Here is a 26,197-nt window from a genome sequence, read left to right as displayed (position 1 = left end):
ACCGGGAATCGAATCCTCGCGCGGCGGCGGGGCCCACCGCGGATAGTGGAAGCGCCCGAACCATCGCGATAAACAATTGTCTCGCGAGAGGCATCTCGTCTGGTAGACGATCGGGTTCGAATCCCGACCGAAGTGTAAACAAATGTCACGTGTGTGCCTAAATTGTCCAAATGGCATGCACAAACTTCACCAATAAAGCTGATTCTGATTAAGGTTTCAAAATTCAGCCTAATATGGGAGGGGCGTGGTGTTTTGTAATCAGATTACATTTGTGGGAGAGCCAGGGACTCGCGGCATACCGTGTATCTCCACTAGGGGGCGTGCAAACATCTTTTACCTGTACTGTAGAGCTTTGAGGGTCGACCCTCCCTTTTCTCCAGGTCACTCCCTATGGTGCACACCTAGGGAAAAAAAATAGTGTTACAAAGAAAGACTCACATCACCAAAACATCTGTCTCATTACTTGAGTTTTTCTCCCATGGAATTTTGAAATCCTGGATTTGAATTGATTTTTCCTCCTCCTTTTGTATTAGTATTTTTGCTCTTGATTTTGAACATGGCCAATTCTGGAATACAACTTCTTGGCTTCTCACTAGCCTTTCTGGGCTTCATTGGCGCCATCGCATCCACCATCATGGTGGAATGGAAGGCTTCATCGTACGCTGGAGACAACATTATTACAGCTCAGGCGCTTTATGAAGGCCTTTGGAAGTCATGTGCAGCACAGAGCACAGGCCAAGTTCAGTGCAAAGAGTATGATTCACTTCTCGAACTACCAGGTGAGGTTCCATTGCATTACTTACATTTGTATTTTTTTTCTTTACATTTTCCTTTCACAAATATGGGTCAACTAAACCACCTTAAAAAGAGCAGAGTATTAGAATTTGTCTCAATTCGGAATGACCATTTTTGTTTGAGGATGATTACATGTTCAATTAAAGATTCAAAGATCATTCCAACCTTCCTTGAGGCAACAAAAAAGGTGCAGCGGGTATACATGCAGAGACATGTCAGTCAAATACCAAGCACTGGCTCTTCAAAAGGTCTGAGAGGTGGGTGGGGAAGAGGAACACAGTGAATAATATGGGTTTGAAGATGGAAGAAACTTCCTTATGACATCATCTTTCCGACCCTGCGATAAAATCTGTGATAGCGGGATGATGTTGGAAAAAAAAACAACACTGTTTTTTTAAGAGGCAAAGTTTTTACTATATCAACCTTATTGGGAGTAGAATGTATATTTGGATGATTCGCTAATCACATTAGCGACAGAATTAAGTGCTTTCAAGTCTGTTTTTGCAAATGAACAAATGTTGCCTAGAAAACAAGCTACTGTGTGTTTGTCCCCCCCAGGCATTGTTTTGGGCACACGAGGACTGATGTTGGCGGCCATCTTTATCTGCTTGATTGCCCTCTTGGTGGCAACGATGGGCATGAAGTGCACCACATGTTTGGCAGACCAGCCGGAGCAGAAAAAAAAAGTGGCTTTAAGTAGCGGAATCCTCCTGATTATAGCGGGTGATTTGTTTTAAACACATGCTTTTCAGTGGTGGGTGGGGACGAAGTCATTATAAGTACTTTGTGGCTGTTTTCTTTTCTTTTACACTTTACAATTACAGTACTTTTAATTCACCATTTATTAGTTGTTAAATACATTCACGGTTCGTTGTTATTGTTATTAGGATAGCAGTCACCACGAGATGTAAATAGATGGAAGTAAAGCAGACAACATTTACAGCAATGATTGAACAGATTTAAGAAAGAAATTCAGAGATGGGCTATTCCCCGTCCATTATATGATTGAAAAATACAGAGTGTGGCTATTTTTGCCACCTCTGATGGTATAATGCAGAGCTTAAATGAGCTTACATTATTATTGCCTCCTGCTTTAAGGTCTGCTTGCTCTGGTGGGAACATCTTGGTACGGCCACAGAATAGCCCAGGAATTTTACAACCCGTTCACACCGACCAATTCCAGGTGAGCTCACTGGAATTCACAATGATGCTTTTATGCTGCTGCGATGTTAAACGTTTGTGATGTCATGGCAGGTATGAATTTGGAAGCGCCCTGTATGTGGGATGGGGAGCTGCAAGCCTCATCATGATCGGGGGAGGCTTCCTGTGCTGCAACTGCTCCAAAAACGACTCGGACAAAGCTTCACGCTATCCACGAACAAACCCGGCCAGCAACTCGGGCAAAGACTACGTGTAGATTGGCTTTCTAAGCAGAACAAAGGGGCCATTGTAGGTTGTTATGTAGGATTTATTGTGCAAATTGATATTTGTTACACAGTCTGTTCATTTGCGGTACCTTTCTTTTTATTTTAAATAGGACAGCCCGAACATAAGCATCATTTTTATATTCATTGTCATGTACACTGGCGACAACTAACTTACATCAATAAAGCAATATTTGCTATGGATCATTTGTAGTTACTACAAATCACATATCTTTGTCAATCTATACCAGCAATCTATCATGACAGACAGAACTATTATATACTCTTCCGCTAGGTGGCAGAAGACACCATTAACATGAGGATTTACTGATTGATTTATTTGGTGTATGGGACGGCAAATCCAACCATGAGAATTAACTGGTATCAAAGATGTCAATTACTATTTGTATTTATTATCACCCTCAATGGTAAATTTATGAACGCAGCAGGCCATTAGAAAATAACACAAAAAACACTGAGTCAAAGTATACTTGAGTGTAGAAACTAGACAACAGGAATACGTCCAATTATAAAAGCCAGCAATTTCAGTACATACAAGAGTTGTATGTTATTCCAATAGTGACCTAAGAAAATTGCATTTGTTGCTACTGTAGTAATGTGGAGCCTCTGGGGTCGAAAGTCAGCAAAATGGGAAGGGCACCTGACAAGCATACATACCTCAGTCCATCCATTCCTGTCCAAGCATGCCTGTTCACTTCAAGATTCAACTATCTGACAGAAAGAACCTGATCCCACGCTTCTATTTCAAAAACGAAACTCAGATTTCTTTTCACCGCAAGCTACCGGAAACAAACAAGCACAAAACATTTTCAATGAGAGAGGAAAGTACAAAATGTAGTTTGCAAAAGTTCCAATGGTGTCCGCTGCAGAGAGCGCCCCCATCTGGTTAGACCTCGACTGACCAGTTAGTAATTTGGATCTGAATTGGATTTGAATATTAAGTGACGTCAATCGACTTCGAGTGCAACCCCCAAATGGTAATGATTTAAAACTTCCGATAGAAGGCAACAAAGGACACATTTTGAATAACTGATTTTAGTAGCTCATACGTAGTTCTCAAACATTTTGAGGCCTGGGAAATTTCTAAGGACCCCTTTATAATTCTACAACCAGTATACTGTAACAACCACGATGACCCGAGAATGAAAGAGTATTTTTCATACGAGGACAAAGTCATATTATTCCGTTATTAAATTACTGCAAATTACTTTTAAGTACTTATTTAATACTATTATACAACATTTTTAGTACCGCAAATATCCCCGTTGTGGGACAAATAAAAGTTATTGTATTGAAGTCAAAGTTTAATAAGTGGAGAACATAGTAAATGTTGTTTACCAAATGAATTTAGAAAATCCTACGTCATTCTTATAACTTGTTACGCCTTCTATAGAGTGCCTGTAATTTGGTAAAAGATATTTGATCAAAAAAAAAAAAAAAAGAAAGAAAAGGATCAGAAGGCTCTTTTTCTGTAATAAAGACAAGCAAGACTGCTGGAATGGGAAAGTATAAAACGTGAGTTTTGAGCTACTGATAATTTATTGGGAAATAATTTAAAGCACTTTCCTTGCATTAGATTTGAACATATCTTTATTTTTCAATTTAAGGTCAAATTAGGTTAGACACAAATTTCTAAAGGCAGAACCATTGATTAAAACAATACAAAGCAGTTAACTGAGTTTCCTCCCTAATTGAATTGGGATCCTTACGTAACCGGCCCCATGTGAACCAAAAATATCTGCAGCCTGACTACTACTGAGGTGAGTGGTCTGTGTCATGTTGTGACACGGATCCAAAAGAAGCATAATCTCTTAGGTCAAATCAACTCGATCTGTTAATCCCTTCTGCTGGAACCATGGAACCACACACTCCAAAGTGCATTACTGGGAGAGTAGAACCGTCCAAAAAAAAAAAAAAGCCTTTGGGTCATACCAGAGTTGTGTGCTCACAGTTTTTGCTTCAGCAGATGTTGATTGTTAGGAAAATCAATGATGTCTTGTAAAGTAAAAACATCTCTCAAAACTGAAAGAATGAGGTAGTTTGGCATTTGACACATTTTGACAGTCTGGGGTTATATGTAGGTGAAATTCTGGCTGCAAATACATCCACATTGTATGTCAACAACTAACACATCAGCCCAATATTCTCCTTTTGAAACGATGCGACATCAATATATTTTTGACGGGAGCACACCAAAACAACAACAACAAAAAATCCTTTGGCCCACGTGAACATGTCATACTTGTTTTTTTGCTTCTTAAAATAATGCCCGAAGACAAATTTTGACAAGTACTTTTTTGCCTTCGTCGATCTCACGAACCTGGCAACCTTTGCTAAAATTGTCGGCAATTCTAATTAAATAGATCATTCGATTCTACATTTGAAATGAAATTATTAATAAATATAATAAGATTAGTAAATTTAAATATTCATTTCAGCATTTTTAACCGATTCTTTTCCACTTCGGTAATCGCCCAAAATCTCATCTCATCACTGTTCTTTGTCGCCATCTGGTGGAAACTTAGTGCTGTTGTTAGGTTAGTTCGAAGTTTCATCTAGCCAGCATGTTATTCGGGCTGGAAAGCTTACTGATGCTGCAGATGAACCCCATGTGAAGCTAGTTTGTTTTTGTTGAATGATTTAACTAGTGAACAGTCACTTATGTAACATGATCATGCATGTGGGTACATGTGCGGTGGTCATTATAAGTCAGCATTATGGTTTATGATTGTATTAGTATTTTGCACAAAAGTGGTCATTTAACCATGCATATTTTGATTCTCATTTGACATCTGATAACATAAAAACTTCTATTTTTGTTAAGTGTGTAATTTATTACTGAATCTGTCACATTGTCACTCAAGTGGCCCCACAAGACTTGCTAAAATAAATAATTTACCAACCGGTCATCTTCGGCTTAACAGGTTTGTTTTGTACGACTGTGACACACTCGAAAATGTTTATTTATTTATTTATTTTTTTGAAGCCTTGCCAGGATTCTCTCTTGACACATTTGTGTGTGCAGCTTCTCCCTGTGCTTGTGGATCCGATGAAAAAAAGAAAAGAAAAGAAAAACAACCTAGCATGGCAATTAAACAAGTAGATTGATTAGTACATGTTGAATTTCGCCGAGGGTTAAATGTTTTTGTCTCAGATTTAGAGGGAAAAAAAAGCTTGAATCAAATTTGTAACAGTCAGCTGGGATCAGTTCCAGCTCCCTGTGACTCACAACTGCAATACATACTACTATATAGAAAACTGATGTTTGTACACAACAGAGATTTTTAAATGAATACGTTACTGTTATTGACCTCACGTCATGATCAGACACCATGAAAGATGAAAGACATTCGCATTTTTGCATGATTCATAAACAAAAAAAAGACAATACTGTGAATCACAACACAAATACCAATGAATAAAGTTGGATTAATAATATATTGTGTCATTTCCACTGAGCCTGGAGCTACACAGTACTCTAGTTGATCATTAACGGACTATGTGCTGACTGTAAACTTGGGTCAGATGGTTTCAAATTACAGTCCTTCTGTAAGAATATTCACATGCTTAACACAGACTCTTGATTCTTTTCATGTCAACGTCTGTTACATAGCAAAGGTGATATGACTGTTTTCCATGTAGCACTGCAGCAAGCATAAAGCATTGACAAGTAGATACACAGGCTCACAAATAATTTGGTTTTATCTGCCACTGTGGAAACAGCTCAAAATGACTTGCCACGTATTATGTGCAACTGTGTAAACAGCTGCAAGTATTTTTTGCCTTTAAGCGTTTACCTCCACAATGGATTTGAAATACGACAAACAATGAAACTTTCAGATTTTGATTCATGAGGTTTCACAAAAATGATCAGATTTTTCATTTCTAATGTCTCGTGTCTGAAAAAAAAACCACCACAGGAGGGCGGCCGATATTGCGAGTACCGATACCAGCCAGTTATCTTTACTAAACCATACCTGGTATAGAGGACTGTCTCAGAAAATTAGAATATTGTGATAAAGTTTTTTATTTTCTGTAATGCAATTAAAAAAAAAAAAAAAAAGTCATACATTCTGGATTCATTACAAATCAACTGAAATATTGCAAGCCTATTATTAATTTAATTTTTGTTTTTTAATTGCATTACAGAAAATAAAGAACTTTATCACAATATTCTAATTTTCTGAGACAGTCCTGTAGGTACTCGCCCATTCCTAATGCAAAGCACTAATCACATTGACGAAACTGTAAATCCAGATAATGCTTTGCCAGAAAACATTGGATGAATAATAATTGTTGTTTTGTATTTCATATCCATAGTGGCAAAATAGTTGCACGTTATGACTCACCAGACAGGACCAAATTAATTACCAGTACGCTGGCTCTGTCAATAACCAGCAAGGAAAATTTGGCTGTGCCAGTGGCAAGGAGTAGTCATAAATTTTGCAGTTATTTTGTTTGTAGTCTGTGACACACAACTATTGTGTTTATTATTTCCTGTTGCTTAAAACTATTCCAAACACACTTGGAGTGACACTGGAAGAAATTAATCTTTCAACACGTCAATAAAATTTATACATTTGATTGGTTTTGCAATGTTGTGGTATTTTGGTGATTATTTTCATAAAATAAACAAAAATTACCGTATTCTCCGGACTATAAGGCGCACCTAAAAACCTAACATTTTCTCAAAAGCCGACAGTGTGCCTTATAGTCCAGTGCGCCTTATATATGGACCAAATTCCTAAACTGGCCCAAAGCATTGTGCCATGAAATCAATCATAAGTGGCCTGCTGAAGACTGTGAATCATGAATCAAAAAGACTATGGATCATTATTTTGTGATTATAAAGTAATTTGTTGCGTCTGAAGTTGAAATAAAAAAGATAAAATGGAGAATGATTTGGATGCAAAATCTGACATGATGCATTAATGGTGCGCCTTATATAAGGACAAAGTTTTAAAATGGGCCATTGATTGAAGGAGCACCTTATAGTCCGGTGCACCTTATAGTCTGAAAAATATGGTACATAAAAAGTATGTCAACCAGGATTTGTTGTTTCTTTGGGTCTTGAGAGAAACATGAAAATGATTCACCTCAACGGTTGTACAACTACAGCAAAGGCGCCACGGGGCTGACACGTGGTTGTCATCATAAGACACACAGAGCGCCAGATATCATTTTAGGATGCGAGCACAGGCTGTCTTCACTGCTCTCACTGTTGCGTTTCCTCCGAGAAGCTGCTGACTGATGTGAAGGAGTCATTTCATTCTGCTCTACTATTTCAAAACAAAGACTATTTTCTAGTTAAGCCCTAAACTGAATAAACACAAAGAAGACCGACTTGGGGTTTTACATGTTTGTAGTCTTGGGAATCCATCTTTACAAATTTATGTTTTGGGATGAAGCAACTCGTACGACCTGGCAATTGATTGAATTGCGAGTTAAAAAAGGCAACCACTGTGGTTTTGGCAGACTTGTCCCATTTTACATGGACCAGCACTGCTGATTCTGAAGGCCCTGGGCAGATTTGATAGACATGGCAACATATAGAGAATGAAGAAATAAAAAAACAGACACGTATTGGAAGTACAAAGCAATGCAGGCAGAAGAAAGGCTACAAAATGGAGGGAATAAACTTTTGAAAATAAATAAAGCTGTTTGATCAAAACTTGATGGTTCGTCTGTTAAAAGAAGCAAATAACTCAACACTGAAAAGTTTTCAAAATTATTATTTTTTTTCCCTCGTCTTAGCTTTTTTTTATCCAAATTGGACCGCAATGATGCGTCAGGAAAAAGTACATTGAGTACTCAAAGTAAAGTGCCTTTTTCTTTCCCATCTATCCTTCCACTTATTTCATGTGCGACTGAACAAATGTGGCCATACCGTTGGTCGTTGCAGCAGTACAAGGCTTCTTCTGAGATGACAAGTGTGTAATTCCTATAATCTGTTTAGATAAACTAAACCAAGGAAGCCACATGTATCTGTCAGAGTCCATAACTCGGTTGAAAAGTGAAGAGGAAATTGTGAAATCTTTTACTTGAAAATATGTTTCCATCGCAACCTCAAGTAGCTGTTGTTGGAAATTGCGATTGGGCTGCCATTCCCCTACAATTTATTAAATTGCAAACTGCGCTTTGGTTGCCGTGGTGACGTGAGGGCTCTGTAATAACGGATGGACGTCTCTGATGTCGTCAATTGTACAGTGGTTATAAAAATTCTTTTGACAAAATCAGACTTTTATTTCTAGACACGTTCTATATTCATTGAATTGTTTCCGTTAGCTTTGGATAAATTCAAATTAGATGCTGAGTATATTTAAAAAAAAAAAAAAAAACGCTCACGTGAAGAACAATAAGATCATCGTGGCTCGGGGTGCCTCATGTGGACACTGTGTTCCCATCTGATTAAATTAACAAGGATCATGTGGGTTTTTGCTCCAATGACACGCAGTAACAAAATGAAGGTTTGATCAATCCGTAACGATTCCATTTAAGGGCTGTGAGCACACTGCTGTTCTTTGTTTTTTTTTTCCTTCTTCTGAAATTATCTTTAATTAGGGCCAGATGACATTATTTCACACTCAATTCCGATGCCCTTTGCCAGTTCATAAGCCGAAAAACAATCCAAAGAAAGACATTTTGAAGTCTTGGGAGATATCTTCATTCCCCCCCCACCCCAATGATGAAAGAAGATGACAGATAACTTTAGAGGAATTACAGAGGCTTGCTTTCACGCTGTCTCACATTGATCACTGGAAGTTTCAAAAAACCATTTTTTTTAAACAGGGGCAGGTGTGAGAAGGTCCGTAAGAGCCTTCTGTATAGTTATTCAACAATCCGTAGGATGGGATGTGCATAATCATATTGTCCAGGGCTACTTTAGGACAAGGAATGTAGCATTGCACATCCAAATGGGAGGAGTGGCTATTGTGGGAAGGGAGGGGGGAGGGGGGCATCTACTGTCATTGCACTTCACAAATCATGATTTGTGAGACGTGGAATTCCAGATGTGATGACCTCAGATAATATTCATGTGTTCTTTTCAGCTGTTTTTTTCACTAATAGCAGGATGCCTAGCTGTTTATTTTCTAGAATTGATATAAAAGTGTCACAAGTGAGCAGAAGCCTATCTAAAAAAAAAAATGATGCAAAAATATAAACGTTAGGGATATTATTAGGCTTTCGGGTTAATTTCTCTCAAATTCCGACTGGAAGTCAAAGTTTCAGCACAACTGCGAGAGACAAAATGAGGCTTCAGAGAGAATGTCCTCAGAGGAAAGGCATAGAGGAAGTACAGAATCAAAAAGTATTCTGTAGGGTTGCACAAAGCAACATGACAAACATGACAGCTGCAAAAAAAAAACCTGTCATGATTTTTATAGCTGACTTTGTCAGTCTTGATTCCTCTTGTTAGCCATTTCTGGTTTGGGCCTACGTATGTATGTATGTGCAGAGCTCCCTGCTTTATATCCATCCTCGTGTGTTCTGGAAGAGGAATGTGATCTTTCTAACCCACCCTGATCTCCTGTGTGCAGACGGCAAACTATTTGTGAACTCTCTGACCGCATTGAGGATCGTCAGCGTTCAGATGACGGACAGCAAACGCCTTGGAAAAAAATATAGCAATTCATTACGTTGTCAGCTACTGAGATGCCGACAACGTTTTGCTTGGAGTTGCCACATCAATATTAATGTTTCAGGGCCTTCAGAATCAGTAGTTCTGGCTGACTACTGTTTATCAGATTTCAAATTTGGCCTTGGCACAAAATAAGGTTCTCATTTTTCCTGTCCTTTGATTGGTTGGTCAGAGCATAACAGATCAACTATCAAAAGACAAGCATGCATTTAATAATGATATCGTATCTGGCCATGTGATTTAAATTGTTACAGATTTTGTCACGTTATTAAATAAATACTGGATATTCACACATATTTGTCAGATCAAGTTAGAACAAGTGGTATAGTGAAATAGGAAAATCTGTCTCAGTCTGTGTTTTGACCCCGCGGGGGACAAGTGATCCAGGCTGCAGACACTTGCCAGCCATGGAGGTCTGTCACCCGCGGGTGTCGAATGCAAAGCCGGGGGCACTGGCCCTGCTGGCTTGTGACCAAAGAACTGATGATCACAACTCCGCGCCGCCGCTGTGCGAGGGACTTATTTACCACATGCTCAGGTTTCACGTGTGGTCCTTGACAGGGCTTGTGAAACTAAAGAGACGAGCTGGAATTCCATCCCGTGACCCAAAGATGAATGGTCCTCCTGTGGCATGGTTTTTGATGGGCTTTTTAAAATTCCCATTTCTCTTACGCCAGCAGTTGTTTAACATAAAACGTGTACAGTGTTTGACTATGCATTGTGTCAGGGGACGAAATGTATGCGAGGATATCTTTGGAGCCGAACTTTATTTAATCTCAAAACGTCAGCACAAAAACAGAAATCCATCGGTCAATGGTTGTCTCGTAAAATGCCCCTGCACAGTTTAAGTGACACGAGGCAGTGATTCCAGCTAGTATATGGTCTGACTGGTGACCAGCCCAAAATGTAACCTATTTTTGGTCCAGCTGCAGAGTGGCCATAGCTTACCCATGATATTAATGAGGACAAATAGTGCAGAAAATGAATGGAGGTATTCTTTTTTTTTTAAATCCAGAGCAAATTCTGACAATTCATTCGTGTTCCCTCAAACCACAGCAGTTTGGCAGCATAACAATAAACAAGAAAATATCATGGCCGTTAAAATGTAGTGCTATTTCTGACACACATTCAATCCCAAAGCGCCCTTCTAGACCATTGCGATTCAGGCAAAAAAAATCATTCAAATGGAAAAATATTGTGTTTATGCCTTAAGCGTGACAAGGAAAACACAAGGATTAAAAAAAATTTTTTTTAATGGGAAACAACACAGTTTACGGGGCTTCTCCACAACTGCCCTTTGGGCCAATGGAAAAACAGATACAACAACAACAACAAGTGAGACAGACACTGAGGAAACACACAAATCTACATTAGGAAAAAAAAACAACCTTTTGCTACACAGCATCACTCACTATGATCATCCATCTCCCAAGATAATAAATTAACCAGCGCTACGAGGCATATAACGCCACATATGCTATCTTCTTTCAACTCCGAGCCCTCCGACTAGATTCGCCACAATTTATAGCCTGACCTTGAATCATGTGAGCGAGCGCTTGATTCAGGACAGAGTGTGCACATATTGATCGGCCGGCCACCCAGGAAAGCTCAATAGCAGCGACTTCTGAAGCTGGTTATGGGTGTGTAATAAACAGCTTGTTGAACTGCGACTAGCGTAACATCTACTTCCCACTACAACATCGGACACTGAACACGTGTTTTGCAAAGCTGGAGCCTTTGAACACAGAGCGAGGCATGATGTTATTTCACCAAAGGTCAAACTGGTACAAATGTAACGCTGGAAATGTCTCAAATGCTTCCCGCAATTGGATGCAAACTGTTCAAATGATATTTAATTAGGCAATAACTTGCTCACTGAGGTTTTCCCCATCTGGAATCTTTTTCCTCAAAGTGCTTTCTTTTGAATTCGTTGCTATATTGTGACTCGTATTTTCCTGGCTCGTCGGGGCCTTTCGAGGTAAAATTTAAAAACGCAACGCTTTCAGAGAAAAAGGAACTCAAACGCTAGTGTGAAACTGGAAGAACGTGAAATACTTTAGAATCAACCCACTCATACGGGAATAACTGTTGCATCATTTTGTGGTCTTGAGGTTTGGGAAGTATGGTTTTTTTTTTTGGGAGCACCATAATGATACTACACTTATACTTGTGCAATGAGACACTTAGAAAACTGAATTTATAACACATGACAAATGGTACAGATTTTAGCACAAGGGTCATGGAAGTTGACACATCTCATTTATTTTCAAATAAAATGACAGGCCGGATCTGGCCCCCGGGCCTCAAGTTTGACACCTGTGCAGTAGAGTGTAAATACACAGGGTGTCCCAAAAGTCATTATACAAGACATAAATTCTATTTTGTTTCAGGAATAACTCACATTGGAGAGTTTCGATTTAGTTATTTCACGCATTCGCACAAATTCAGTCTCTCGAGTGGGCTCTACTGCAACTCGACATCGGCAAAAGCTCGTTTCCGCGAATGCTTCGGAGAGTGATGAAGCGTTACCCGTGCAGACTTCAAGTTGTTCAAAGGCTTCAAGGACGCTCAACAACTTGAAGTCAAAGTTGAACTTTGTTGTTACATGAAGGATTAGAGGCAAAGCCATGTGCTTGGCGCTCTACACTTGAGCCTTTTCCATTTTTCATGTTGCGCCAGCATTCCTGGGACGAGTAGCGCATGTTTTTTAGCTGTCAAGCAATCCACGTGAATCTTCCACACCATCTTGCAGAGGGTGGCACAAATCCAGTGCTGGAGGACACCACATTTGCTGAGCAACATGCACACACACGTTCACACGTACACACACACACTACATAGATTACACATTAACCTGTTTTTCTGATAGTCTTGTGTCAGTAGCACACTGCTCGCTCCAGGATGTTTTTTTTTTTTACTTTAAACTGTGATAACAAGCACATCAAATAGTTGTTGAAATCACTGAAAACTCAATTTCATAAAGGTGCTTTTGTAACGGCAATTTGTGTTTTCCCAACTCACAACGAAAGACCCGAGGCCATCAGTATGGAGTCGATTCACAGAAAGAAATGTGCCCTGTCGTTGACCACTCTTTTCAAATACAGAGTTCAGGTTGCATGGTGATATATAATATTTGGCAGAAGTCCGAGGCAGCTCGCACCCTGGTAGGACACTGTGATATTTACCTCACGCTGGCCTGCCTATGTTGTAACCCTGGCTCGAGGTCAAGGATGAATCGGTGGCATGAACGTGCAAGGAATGTTCTATCTATCTATCTATCTATCTATCTATCTATCTATCTATCTATCTATCTATCTATCTATCTATCTATCTATCTATCTATCTATCTATCTATCTATCTATCTATCTATCTATCTCTATCTATCTATCTATCTATCTATCTATCTATCTATCTATCTATCTATCTATCTATCTATCTATCTATCTATCTATCTATCTATCTACCTACCTACCTACCTACCTACCTACCTACCTACCTACCTACCTACCTACCTACCTACCTACCTACCTACCTACCTACCTACCTATCTATCTATCTATCTATCTATCTATCTATCTATCTATCTATCTATCCGCCTTTCAGTTTGTGGTCGTCACCTCCAGCCTGCAAGCTTCCTCAAGTGTCCTTGTGCTGTCAATTCGACGTGGATTATTTACTATCAATAAAGCAACCATGAGGGCGGAATGGGATGAATCTGTCCTTTTTGGAAATGAAAAATCACATGCTCGTCATATGACGACATCTTTCATGGGAGAAGTAGGCAGTTGTACCCGCAAGACAACAGTGTCAGCTCTGTTCTTGCTGAGCTTCTTCAGCTGAGATAAAAATCATCTCATTTAGAACGAGAGCCCTCGTTATCATTGGCAATTTCAGCAAACGGGACCCACGGAGACAAACATCCATTCACACTAGCATGAACACTTATGGACGATTTAAACTAAGTGTTGAATGAACCCAACAGGCAACACGCACACATTGGCCCTTAGATGCTGTGGGCGTGTCTCCTGGGAAAAATGGATGCTATTCCAGCCAGCATCTTTCACGTTTGAACTGCGAAAATAGAACTGCATCTGTTGACTGGAGACAAACGTTTAAACATCTAAACCTCAAAACTGGCTGCTAGAACCACTAGGGGACCATCCTACCTATTACTTTGACACAACTATTGAAATTCTACTTTCAAGAATTTCCCTTTCCAAATGTTTGTGTTATCTCTGAAACAGAAATAAATGGACTCTTATTTGAAGTATTTCTTCCTCCGCCCACTCTCCCGCTTGGCCTTTCTCCTGGATCATTGAGTAAACATGCAGTAAACACGACAGCCGGCTACCTTCCAGCACCTTCCAGAGCCACTGTTTACATTTCAGTGACATTAAACAACAGCCCACCTCACTTTGTGTGGAGTTTCTACAGAGTGTTCGGGAGCAAAGGGGCAAACCATTTGGCTGTAGAGGCCGCGGCCAAAATAACATCGGAATCACTCAGTCATCCTGAAAAACACTAAAATGCTCAGCTCTTATTAAAAAAAAAAAATTAAAAAAAAGGCAAAACATTTACACACATATCAGCAAATGAGGTTTCAAAAAAAGTTTTTCCTTCAATTTATTTCGTATTTTCCCTTGCGTCTGTGATTATGGTATGACCCGCAGCTACTCAGCTAACCACACTTGTACTTTTGTTGTCATTTTAATCATGAATATTGTATTCTCATCATTGATCATACTGAACATTTTGAATGTGCCCACCCTGTTATTATGAGGTAGCAGTTCCCCATAATGACAGGTTGGACATGTGCTTCAAGGAAGTCCTCCAATGTTTTCACTAACATCACAACGAGCATTTTGCATGTCTTCAATAGGGGCTGAAACAGTAGATAGTGCAGGATGGATATTTACACTTACATATCAGAATATTATAATCTCCTATCATATCATTTACATCTGTCTTTTTTATGTTGTGTTGTCATATGCAAATAGAAAGTAAAATAGAAAATCTACTTCAGTACAGTAACGGAGAATTTCATCACCCGATTGAAAAACCCAGAGAAATTCCTAATTTCTCAATCGCGGAAGTCTTCGTGGCGCTGAACGAGCTTGTTGAAACAAAATACATGGCCCAAATTATTTACCCTCCCTCCAAATATGTTACCAGCTTCTCTATTACGACACTAAGCGTCCAAACCTCAGCTACTGGAGAGGTGCCCAGGGAAACATCAATAAAATTCCTCTGCCTCTCACATGCATGAACACATGCACACATATGCATATACACACACACACACCACAACCCCCTGTTTATGCACGGGCAGCCCCCCCAACACCAACCAATCCACGGGCTTTGCTGTAAAACAACAGGGGAATCTGCCATGTCGACATGGTGTACCCTGGTACTTTTCCACAGTAAAAAAAAAAAAGAGGGGGGTGTAATGTGTTTTTGTTTGTTTTGTGCATTGCTTATTGCTTAACAATCCATATAAGCAAGGTACAGTATGATCAATTCCTCACAGTGACTTTTTTCTTTTATCAAGCGCACGCTCAACAGTTGATTTTTTTTTTACTCTTTGGTTGCCGGATATTTATTCAATGTACTGGAAAAAGCATTACAAAAGGGCATATAAAAGGATAAAGAGAAACTGTTGTCTCTCTGCTTGTTACTCACTAATTGTGTGGATCCGTCACCTAAACCTTCCACTCCAAACTTAATCCATTTAGCCGGCGACGAGTGAGCACGCATTCTTTGGTATGTACAACAAGGCCACCATTCTTGTGAGTGCCCTGCGGACGCCAATACACTTCAGACATGGCTGACTTTGAGCAGACAGGCCATTGCTTGACAATTGACTTGCTGTCATCAACAGAAATAGTTGTTTCTATAGTTGTAATGAGGAGAATAAAATTGTTACGGTTCACTACTCTGGTGGTCTGGAGCGGTGTTGTCAAAGCAGCTATAGGAGAAGTCGTCAGTTGTGTCAGCAAGGATATGAAATTGATTAGAATATGTATGTTACAATAGATGCATTGATACTTGTTGACGTTATTATACTTGTGTCTGTTCTGTGAATTTTAATTTCAAATTGAAATGTTCATTTCAAATGTGTGTTTGACTGTATTTAATTCTTTAATTTAGGTTTAATACTTTTGGTTCTGTATTTATTTTATTTCATAACACACCTATTTTTTCCATTTTATGTATTTGTTTGGTTGTGCAGATTATTTTTCTTTAAATGTTAATTCTGGATGTTAAGGTTGTTTTGTTTATATCATTCTCAATTAAAAGTGAAATTTTAATGTAATTGGTCGTTTTTAATTTTTTTATTTTATTTTTAATGCATTCTACATTTCGTATTTTTATGTTTCTCTTTTTCTGTCATCCTAGTGAGGATAAACGGTTCGGAGAACGACGAAACGTAACAGATGGGTTTTAACAACAAAATAGATCAAGGAAAAACCCTTTCATTTTAAAAACTGTAAATGTTAATTGCATTTTGAGAGCCTGGTTGAAGGCAACAGTAGCACTTACTTGATGCATGAGGGTCATGTGAATAATGATGCAAAGGCTGTGCATACCACCTGCAAGTCAACTCCCTGTAAGCTTTGGACATACGTAATTAAAGAGGCTCAAAGTTCAAAACGCACAGCTCGTATAGACTTTCCATACTCACTGGAGTGTTTCAACACGGTGAACAACATGCACCTTGGCAACGGCGACAAAAAAAGGCACTGGGTTACTATGCTATAAATAAAAAAGGCAGGTATTTGGAGGGCTTGTTTATTCAAATCATTGTTCAGTTCCCTTTTAAGAGTACTTTTGCCGTAAGGCAGGCATTTAGAAACTCTTACAAGTAGTCACGTTGTGGGATTTTTTCTTTTTTTTTTTGATTGCTGTAATTCTGCTCTCAAGTGCAAGGTTGCTTGAAGAGGAATGAATACCTGCCCCCTTCCCCCCTCTGGCTATATGTGTGTGAAGACCAAACTAGTTTCAGAGTCATATTTTACTGACGTGACCTTTGATCCCTGTCAGGCAACCATGTGCCTGGGTCATGTTTTGGGACAGGCACGTAGATATGCGTCTGCGTCTAAGCCCTGGGTCAGCTGAGTTCATTCGAGGGGGTTGGGTGCGCTTGTTAACACAGACAAATTACCCCCCCTCCTTTTTAACACATATATAAATATACACAAATATAGCTTTTTAATATATATATATATATATATACTTTTTTCTTTTCTCCTATGTGCTGGTGTGGCCACTTAAGAGCGCCTCGTTGTCGGCCACGAGTGCATGCACAGCACTCCAAGAGAGGCGGAAGAGCATGGGGTGAGGACTTATTTTCTTGCCAGGCAGCATGTGGTCCAGCGTGACCGTTTTACGGCGTTGTTTTCTTGGCATGGAAAAGTGTTGAATCTTTCAACCACCGGAGGCTTTGAAATGTTTTGTTTTGTGACCCAAAAAAATAATCACAGTGGTTGTGAGCAGAGAGAACTGATTTTTTATGATTTTGAAGACTCAGTTCATATACACGCCATTTTTGTTTCTTTTTTTAAAACGTTCAAATTTGACAGGGTTGTTAACAACACTCTTCTCTGCGGTATGTCAAATTTACAAGACACATTAAAATTAGAGGAACTTGATGTATAAAAATGCAATATGCACTGTTTATTTCTGTGATTCTGTACTGTAATACCAATAAAAGTAGCATCAAAATGTGCTGCTCACTAAAAAAAAATAAAAAAAGCATTAGCGGTGTAATTCTTCTGATTGTTTTTGCCCGGCTGTCCTCTTTCTACTTCTAACATTACACCAGGGTAAAAGCATCTTAGATGAAAACATTAACCAGCTGTAGACTTTTCGTTGCCATAGTAACAGGAACATCAATAGTTTATACCTCTTAATGTGCTCTGAACATTGTGTAAAACATTTGATTAGACTGGAGTGTGTTTGCGTCGTAATTGCAATACATGCAATTCACCAAATTAATTTACAGTGTATGAAGTAGATTGCGTAATGAATAGGAAGTATTGCCCAACCCTAATAAATTAACTGTAACCAAACGGCATATAATTTAAAATTGCTGACTGGGTGGCTAATGTTAGCATAGTATGAGCACATGGGGAACCTGTACTTGGTAACAAGTGTAAATACTTCATCTGACTATCCAGACTATTTCCGCCTCCTTTGAAACACATTTCAAGACACATATTATTATACTGGTGTGTGCAAATATTTGGCCACTTACAATAAGACCTCATCGTTTCATTATGTTACTACATTTTCCACAATGACTGAGTGATTCTGTTATGGACTTCAATGGCACAGTCGTGATATTGACCCAGCAACAGCATGTCAATCAAATGTGCTGCACTATAGTGGCGTGCCGGTGAGTGCATGTGAAAAGTTGCAATTCATCATGATCGGTCTTTTATGACTAAGAGGGGAAGTGGCATTTCCCTTACGCACTTGTTTATGAATATGCAGCTGCCAATTCCAAATTTGAACACTGTGCTATTATTGTTTTTTGGTTTTTAACTTATGCGATGTGATACGAATATTAGTTGATTCTCCTTCTAAGGTCATTCAGTCCGAGCTTTACTAACACATGTATTGTGAAATAGTGGGACTTGCACCTTGTAATACTTAGATATGCAGCTGTGGGGTGGTGAGACAGGAAGTGGTGGGAACAGATAAGCGAAGGCGAGCGCAGGTGGAAAGTTAAGCACTTGGTGTACGCGTGCAAATGTATTTTCAAGATTCGACAAGTTTATTGACATGTGCATTCCAACAAAAGAAAAGCTATGTAAAATGTCATTCTTACTCTATTGACAATAAAATTCGATCAATTGATCTATCGGCATTGTGAATCTGAGTTGATGCATAAAGTTTGTTATGCACGAGTTCATAATGCTCGAAACATTATAAAGTTTACCAGTTAAAATAAGTGTTAAGACTTAGGTACTTATGCAACCATTGCAGATGATTATGATCATTTATAACAACATAAGGGAATGTAACACGTGTATTGCATGATGAAAAAATTGTAAATTCCGTAATGAGACTTGACTTGTGCGATTGAGAACGAGTGTGCGGGCCACAAGTTCAACATGTTCTCATTTTCCTCTCAGTATTTATAACTTGGTCAGCTGACCGCTTAGTCGGAATGTTCCACTGCTCGGGAACGTCGACGAAGCACTCGAAAATAAGACAGTATTGGTAGTGAATGCAATACAAATAACAAATAGAAGTAGATCGAGTTGTTATATACGATGTTTACGATATGCTGTGTAATCTCAATGAACAACGTGATAGAAAGAGGCCGATGTTTTTTTCCCGAGACTACCCCGCCGCCCAGAAAATGGTACGATCCAATGTTGAAATTCCGAGAATTGAGCAGCTCAGTTTCTTAGAACTGGATTCACAGAAGTGGAGCGGCTTGGATTTTCGAGGAAACTTTTTACAAGGTTAGTTTTTTTTTTTCTTCTCCCTACTCCGCCTTTGTTTTCCCCACACAGAAGCACAAATTTGGGCTTGTCCTACTCGACTGGCTTGCTGATTCATATTTCCTATATTAGACATATTAACAGTAGCGCTATTATAGCTACAACCTTCTTATTTGTGACTGTTTAAGTGTAGAAGTGTGGTTTGTTGACATGTGCTTGAGCCTGCTGGAGAAAGTTGGACTGATGACTCAGAATTGATGCCGAATTGGCTTGCCTTTTCTTTTATGTAAGCGCTCATGCTTGGTAAACTTTTTACGACCCTGCTGTCACTAAACGTGGCACAATCGGATCCGACCGGTCTGTCTGGTTTTGAGCGTCGTTTTCACCGCCAAGTAAACAGAACAAAACACAACTGGAGACGCGTTTTCCTCCTTCTAACGCAATTTCCAAGACAAACTAATTATGGCGGAGTCTGAACTTGAACGGACCGTTGTTGTGTTCAGGGCCTGACTTGCTTGGTGTAAAGTTACTGAACAGCCAAAGCGAGTGTCCTTGAACGCAACATTGGACGTTGCGCTGATTTCAGATTGAGAAGACGTCGAGAAGTCGAATGTTAGTTTTAGATAGAAAATCAGAAATGTGGGCTTAATATTTTTATCCAATCCCTTTATATATTTTTTCTATTCTATCAGTATTACATCTTGGAAGTTCACATTTTTGGAGCTGAGTCATTGAGCGTAGATGTAATAGCATTTATAAGGAGAGCAATAACACTGTAATTGTAGTAAATGAGATCAAGGCAAGGAGGTTACAGTTCTTATTCTCTTCACAATTCTGCCGCCTCCTGGTGAGAGATTGCTTACTGTCAACTCACTAGCTTCCTTTTTGCCACAAGTTGCACTCAGAGGAAGAAATTCATCACAACATATCCAAGCAATCGACTGTGCAATGTGCAACCTAATAGCTGTAAGTAATAATCAAGTGCCATGAGTTCAGATTAGATTTTTCTGACGGGACAATATTTCAGACCTGTGTGGAGGGGTAACAAAAAAGGCCTTAAAACAAGGATACCACAAAATGTAGTCCAAAAATATTTGATTATTGATTCGAAATGTTTTTTTAGTCGACCAATCATTCAAGAATAAAAGTAGACTCTGCATAAAACAAGCGAAAAAAACTTTCCATAGTCTGTTAGTCAGGGGGTCTAATTATTTAAAATATTGGATTGATTGTTGCAGTCCCATCAGTGCTGTGTTTTTGTTTAGTCTAGGCAATGCCAAACGTGAGCAACAAATATAAGTCATAGTGAATGAAGATCCCAATCAAGATGAACATGAAGAAAATTTTTCATCCTTTTGCTTAGTTTTCAGCGCACGGCGATGACTGCAAATGGGTGTGTTCAATTTACGCGCCATGCAGGTGACGTCCTACTCAACTTCAACCGCCTCCGTAGCAGGAATATCCTGACCGATGTCACCATTCAAGTGGACGGACAGCGTTTTTACGCTCACAAGGCTATCTTGGTGGCCTGCAGGTAATGCAGAAATACGGGCAAGGCGCAGGGAGCAATGTGGACAATGATCCTGACTCTGCTGCTTTCCTTCCAGTGGCTTCTTTTATTCGGTCTTCATGAACCCTGAGAACACAAACCTCAGCGTTATTAGCTTGGACCCCAAAATCGATTCCAAGAGTTTCTTGAACCTCCTGGACTTCATGTACACATCTTGTCTGAATTTGACGGACAACATGCTGGCGGGCACCATGAACACAGCCTTGTACCTCAAGATGGAACACGTGGCTGACACCTGTCACAGGTTCATCAAGTCCAGGTAACCAGAGCAGCACGCATGATTACTGCATAGTGATCCTCCTGCATATTCAACTCAAATGCTTTGAGATGCCGCTAAAGCCCTGTCCAAATAGGAATTAGTGTCGAGAAAATATGTTCAAATGAGAGACAAGCTTCATATGTCAGGGAAAGAGTACCCTGGGGAAATTATTATTATTTATTTACATTTATTTTTAAGGGTAAACACACAACACAAACAGTCCTGAAATATATAAAAAATTTAGGTTGAGTTGTTGGACAGGGCTTTGGTGACATCTTGTAACGTGTTAACGGGCAAAAAAACAGGGAATGGGTGAGGGTTTATTTTTAGCAAATAACTAAAAAAAATCTATGACTAGGTACAAGTAGAGCCACTGACAAGTAGTGAGTCACATATAGGTGGGGATTTGTATTTTGCTGAAAGCTAAGTTTAGCCTGGGTTGTCATGAAGAGTCTTTTTGTTGAAAGATAAGTTTGAAATGATATTAAACTCTCTGGGGATCATATTTTGGTTTAAAACTATTAATAGAGGCAAAATCTCCAGTGGGGTCAACAAATAGTTGTAAAACTGTTAAGTGGAATCAGTGACAAATGACCAATTATGTCTCTCCAGGCCATCTTTAAATGTACACGCTGAAGAGGTGCGGACCGAGCAACTCTCCACGCTAAGGCCCATTCATGTGACAGACCTAGATGTCAAAAACAGATACATGGCTACGTCGCCCCCTCTTCAGGAGTGCAGGGGTTACAGTGTTTTTCGAGGTATCAACACCTCGGGCTCCTATCACGTGTATGGCGATCGCCACATCTCCGCGAGCAAGCCCGAAGATTGCCAACCGATGGTCACCCCTCCTAGATCGTCCTCCATGCCCCAGAAACCATTTTTGCAAGTTCCTAGCACCAACGTGCCTCACAAGGAGTCATCGGCCATTATTGGTTTCCACCCCACTATTGTTCGACCCGCCACCCACATGGAGGAAGACGGTGTTCAGCACCCTCTTGCTAACTGCCATAGAGCGTCTCTAGGTTTTGGCAAAGGTGTGATTTGCAGCCCCCAGAGCCCCCTCAGATCCGACTGTCAGCCCAACTCGCCCACCGAGTCGAGCAGCAGCAGAAACGCCACCCTGAGCCTCAAACAGCCCCCGGATTGCCCCAAAGAAGTCAAAGTCCGGAATTGGAAGAAGTACAAATTCATCGTGATGAATCAAATCTCTGTGAACAAGGAAACGGATGCCCCGAGAGGCAGCCTTGAAAGCGGATCCCCTTCGCTTAGTCCGTGCAGAAGTGGCGGAGACCAAAGGGAATCCCAAACGGAAGAAGCAACCAGTGAACACAGAGAAGAAAACACCATAACTGTTGATGGGTAAGATTACATCCTAAATTATGCAAAGTACACAAAATAAAAGGGACAAGGAATCAATTGAATGTGCGTAAAAGTGAAATACAACTGAACTGAAGCAGTTCTTTCATACAACACTAGAGGGAGCCCACATTGTGGCGTATCGAACATCGAGGACTAAATATGGGGAGCAGGGAATGATTTTGAAAATGAGCCCGACTACGCAACCCATAATATTTAATTCCCGAATGGCTGTCCTTCTCTTCCAGCCACCGCAAATGCTCCTCCTGCGGTTGTGATAGCCCTCAACAGGTGGAGGCCACTCATCTCTTTCCCGACTCTTACTGCAGAGAATCAAAGTTCTCGCTCTCCAGCTGTGGTAACTACAACCCCACCCACTATTTACACGAGATCCAAAACAAGGCGTAGTGACGACATCTTTTACTTCCAGAGAGCTTCCCGGAAGACGATTGCCCCAAAGACCACACGGCCCAAGTCCACAGAAAGAAGCCATACAAATGCGACTGTTGTCAGGCTGCTTTCCGCTACAAAGGCAACCTGGCCAGCCACAAAACTGTTCACACGGGTAAGTCGCAATTGCCCACTTTGTAACAGTTTTTTTTGTTGTAATTGTCATCATAGAACAATGAATAGCAGTTAAAACAGTGTAAAACAAAAACACCATATATAGTAAATATAAAAAGTCTACACACCCCTGCTCAAATGCCAGGTTTTTGCGCCACTCAGAAATTAGGCCTACTGGATATAAATATATTTTTTTCTCCAAAATAATGTTATCTAGGCATTCACTACAATGTCTTTTGCTTTATAGCAGAAGCCAGGAGGTGTTGTGCTAATGCTGACACTACTATTTTGACCTAGTCATCATTTTGTCTAGCATATTTTCCAAGATTTTGTTTTTGGCTATAATTACAAAAGGTATGTTCAGCGCAGATGCCGCTCATCACTAAATCATAGCTATAGTGAAGCATGGTGATGGCAGGATTATGCTTTGGGCCTGTTTTCTTCAGCTGGAAGGAATCATGAAGAGTACAAAATAGCAATGTGAGCACAGAATCTTCAGGGGGGAAGCAAAACCCATCAGGAAAAGCGTTCTCCAACATCTGAAATGTATTTGTGGTCAATCGAAAGCACTTTAAATGGTGGCAGGTGTTTGCTGACTGTCATTTAACATGAGTTGTGCAATCACTTTATTACAGTCCTTTGTTTTTACTTCCCTTCTGGAAAAGATTTTTTTTAAATTCATTTTAGTTGTACAGATTATAGGCCTCAAGGTTAAGGTCTAATGTTATTCAAACAGGGGTGTGTAGACTTTTTATATCCACCGTATACAGTTGAGATAACTGCTTCCAATTATCCATCACTTGGCCTATATGTATAAAAATGATATATTTTATACATATGTGTAAACTGAAGTCGTTATCGTAGGTGCAAAGCCATACTGCTGCAACATCTGCGGTGCTCAGTTCAACCGGCCAGCTAATCTGAAGACCCACACCCGCATCCATTCTGGGGAGAAGCCATATAAATGCGACACGTGTGGTTCCAGATTTGTCCAGGTGACAGTCGAATCCTTTCTTACATACAATGGAAGTTCTCTAACAACCAGAAATGATCAAAAATATATTTACGTTTTAGACCTTCCACACGTGATAAAACATGATCAACTTTGTACTGTTTTGTTCAACACCAAAACATTCAGTCAAACTCTACAAGAGTTCACTCCGGATTTAATGTTGAGGGTATTTATAAACCTTTGAACAACTTAAACTTAGTGTGAAATCTGAGTCTCTTTAATAATAGTTTTTGGACAGACTAAGGGAAATCGCCTAATTATCCACAGCCTCATTAAGTGTTCAACATTAGGGCATTGTTTAACGAATCATTTTGTTGATTTTGGCAGGTTGCCCACCTTCGCGCTCATGTGCTAATTCACACAGGAGAAAAGCCATACCCTTGTGAAATCTGCGGAACTCACTTTCGCCACCTACAGACGCTCAAGAGTCATATGCGCATTCATACTGGAGAAAAGCCTTACCACGTAAGTGCTCCTGGCATTTGTGCTCTCTTTATCCACTTTGTCACAGAGTAATCCCATTTCCGTCCAGTGGTAATCCAAATGGATATTGGGAAGGAAGGATCTGAGCTGATATGGAACTTAAATTTAGTAAGGTTGCAAAGGGGTAAAAAAATATCAGTAAGCCAATCTCCAAATGGCAAACGAAACTTAATAAACATTTTTTTTTTTTACAAGTACAGATCCTTGCAAAATATTTAAAAGCATCACATTTGTTTGTAATAAGTATGTTATAACATTTTGAAAATCTAATTGACAATTCTTTTGAAGCCTCTGCGTTTTTATAAAATGCAATCATATATATTTTTATATTCAACTGTTCTCAATTGAAATTTGCTTGTTTCTGTCAATTTATTAGCCATTTTAAAATTCTGTGAGTTCCAATGTTACGTTTCCACTTTTGAGTATGTACGAAATTTCGCATGGTTTAAGATTGTGTCCTTTGTTTGGCAGTGTGAAAAGTGTGACCTCCACTTCAGACACAAGAGTCAGCTGAGACTTCATCTCCGACAGAAACACGGCGCCATCACTAACACCAAGGCGCAGTACCGCCCCACTGGGACTTGCTGATTGCGACACCCACCCACTTATTTTATTCATCGGCCAATGTATTGTAAAAAAAAAAAAAAAAATGTACAATAATAATAATGATTTTTGCAAATCCAAAGAACCATTATTTGTCAATGTTTGACTATTTTAAGTATTTCAGAGTTTATTCTTTAACACCTCAAACGGGTGAATGTACATTTGGACTGTGAATTTGAACACAATGGGGTTTTTTTTTTCCCCATTAACATTTTGTTTTCAAAATAATTTACGGTTTGCTCCAGTATTGGTACATTTTTGGTTTGCCCACCAACGTTACCATTTTTGTTGTAAATAAGATTGCCATCTGCTGGCAGAGCATGGATATGTTGACTCTTGGTTTTCGTGCCCACAGTGAGCTGTTTGTTCCTGTAACTTTGATTTTGTGTACAGATTGACATCCATTTGTATTTTGCTTCATATGTACAGTATAATCTTTTCATAAGCCATCATTGGTATTTTGCACACATATTGCTGTTATTCAGAAAGTCTTCATACTATTCAGATTTTTTTTTCTGTGACTAACATGTTGAGAAGTTCTCTAAAGCATGTGCCCCGTTGATGAAAAAAAAAATGGATTATTTATATTCAAAATTACTTTGCCATATTGTCCCAATTTAGGTGCTACAATATTTTCTGAACAGACAGGACATTTTGGCCCGTACTATGTGTGTTAACAGTGCCTTAATATTCGAACATTTTATTGGCTACTGTGCCGACCGACCCTTAATGTAAATGCTATGTACAGTTGTGCTTTTTGTTAGTTGTTCACTGTATGGCGCTCTTAAAATGCAGACAAGCTAACACATGCTCAGGAATGTTGCTTATATTTAATCACATCTTTGTAACTCCAGAATACGTAATATATATTTATATTTATGAAATAGGAATAAATATGCATACCGCAACAGTATTCTTGTCTTTCACATGTACACTCCTATGGTAAAAGACTGACTACAGTAGCACAATAAAAAAAAAAAAAAAAAAAAAAGATAAGTCCTACCCCCAGGTGCCG

The 26,197-nt window shown here is 39.4% G+C and overlaps 2 protein-coding genes across 2 annotated transcripts; both read left to right on the top strand.

Annotated features, from left to right (window-relative positions):
- Positions 1 to 349: 349 nt before the first annotated feature.
- Positions 350 to 2,690, top strand: cldn1 (claudin 1). Its single transcript, XM_037275478.1, has 4 exons — positions 350 to 779; positions 1,354 to 1,518; positions 1,894 to 1,978; positions 2,050 to 2,690. Exons 1-4 carry the CDS (start codon positions 557 to 559, stop codon positions 2,210 to 2,212), a joined length of 636 nt encoding a protein of 211 aa, XP_037131373.1. The 5' UTR covers positions 350 to 556; the 3' UTR covers positions 2,213 to 2,690.
- A 16,569-nt stretch (positions 2,691 to 19,259) lies between these two features.
- On the top strand, positions 19,260 to 26,092 carry bcl6ab (BCL6A transcription repressor b). Its single transcript, XM_037275257.1, has 9 exons — positions 19,260 to 19,353; positions 20,696 to 20,866; positions 20,940 to 21,161; positions 21,774 to 22,523; positions 22,769 to 22,878; positions 22,951 to 23,085; positions 23,949 to 24,079; positions 24,424 to 24,561; positions 25,051 to 26,092. Exons 2-9 carry the CDS (start codon positions 20,712 to 20,714, stop codon positions 25,165 to 25,167), a joined length of 1,758 nt encoding a protein of 585 aa, XP_037131152.1. The 5' UTR covers positions 19,260 to 19,353; positions 20,696 to 20,711; the 3' UTR covers positions 25,168 to 26,092.
- The last annotated feature ends 105 nt before the right edge of the window (positions 26,093 to 26,197 follow it).

This window comes from Syngnathus acus, chromosome 17 (genome assembly GCF_901709675.1).
Source record: "Syngnathus acus chromosome 17, fSynAcu1.2, whole genome shotgun sequence".
In the NCBI taxonomy this organism is placed as follows: domain Eukaryota; kingdom Metazoa; phylum Chordata; class Actinopteri; order Syngnathiformes; family Syngnathidae; genus Syngnathus; species Syngnathus acus.
This window is presented reverse-complemented; position numbering and strand designations above follow the sequence as displayed.

What these genes read in the sequence shown, in the direction of transcription:
- cldn1 (XM_037275478.1), top strand. Translation starts at nt 557, where the DNA reads ATGGCCAATTCTGGAATACAACTTCTTGGCTTCTCACTAGCCTTTCTG. An exon ending in TTCACTTCTCGAACTACCAG is followed by an intron (nt 780 to 1,353) that starts GTGAGGTTCCAT and finishes TGTCCCCCCCAG; the next exon opens with GCATTGTTTTGGGCACACGA. An exon ending in TTCACACCGACCAATTCCAG is followed by an intron (nt 1,979 to 2,049) that starts GTGAGCTCACTG and finishes ATGTCATGGCAG; the next exon opens with GTATGAATTTGGAAGCGCCC.
- bcl6ab (XM_037275257.1), top strand. Translation starts at nt 20,712, where the DNA reads ATGACTGCAAATGGGTGTGTTCAATTTACGCGCCATGCAGGTGACGTC. An exon ending in GCTATCTTGGTGGCCTGCAG is followed by an intron (nt 20,867 to 20,939) that starts GTAATGCAGAAA and finishes CTTTCCTTCCAG; the next exon opens with TGGCTTCTTTTATTCGGTCT. An exon ending in CCACAAAACTGTTCACACGG is followed by an intron (nt 23,086 to 23,948) that starts GTAAGTCGCAAT and finishes TCGTTATCGTAG; the next exon opens with GTGCAAAGCCATACTGCTGC.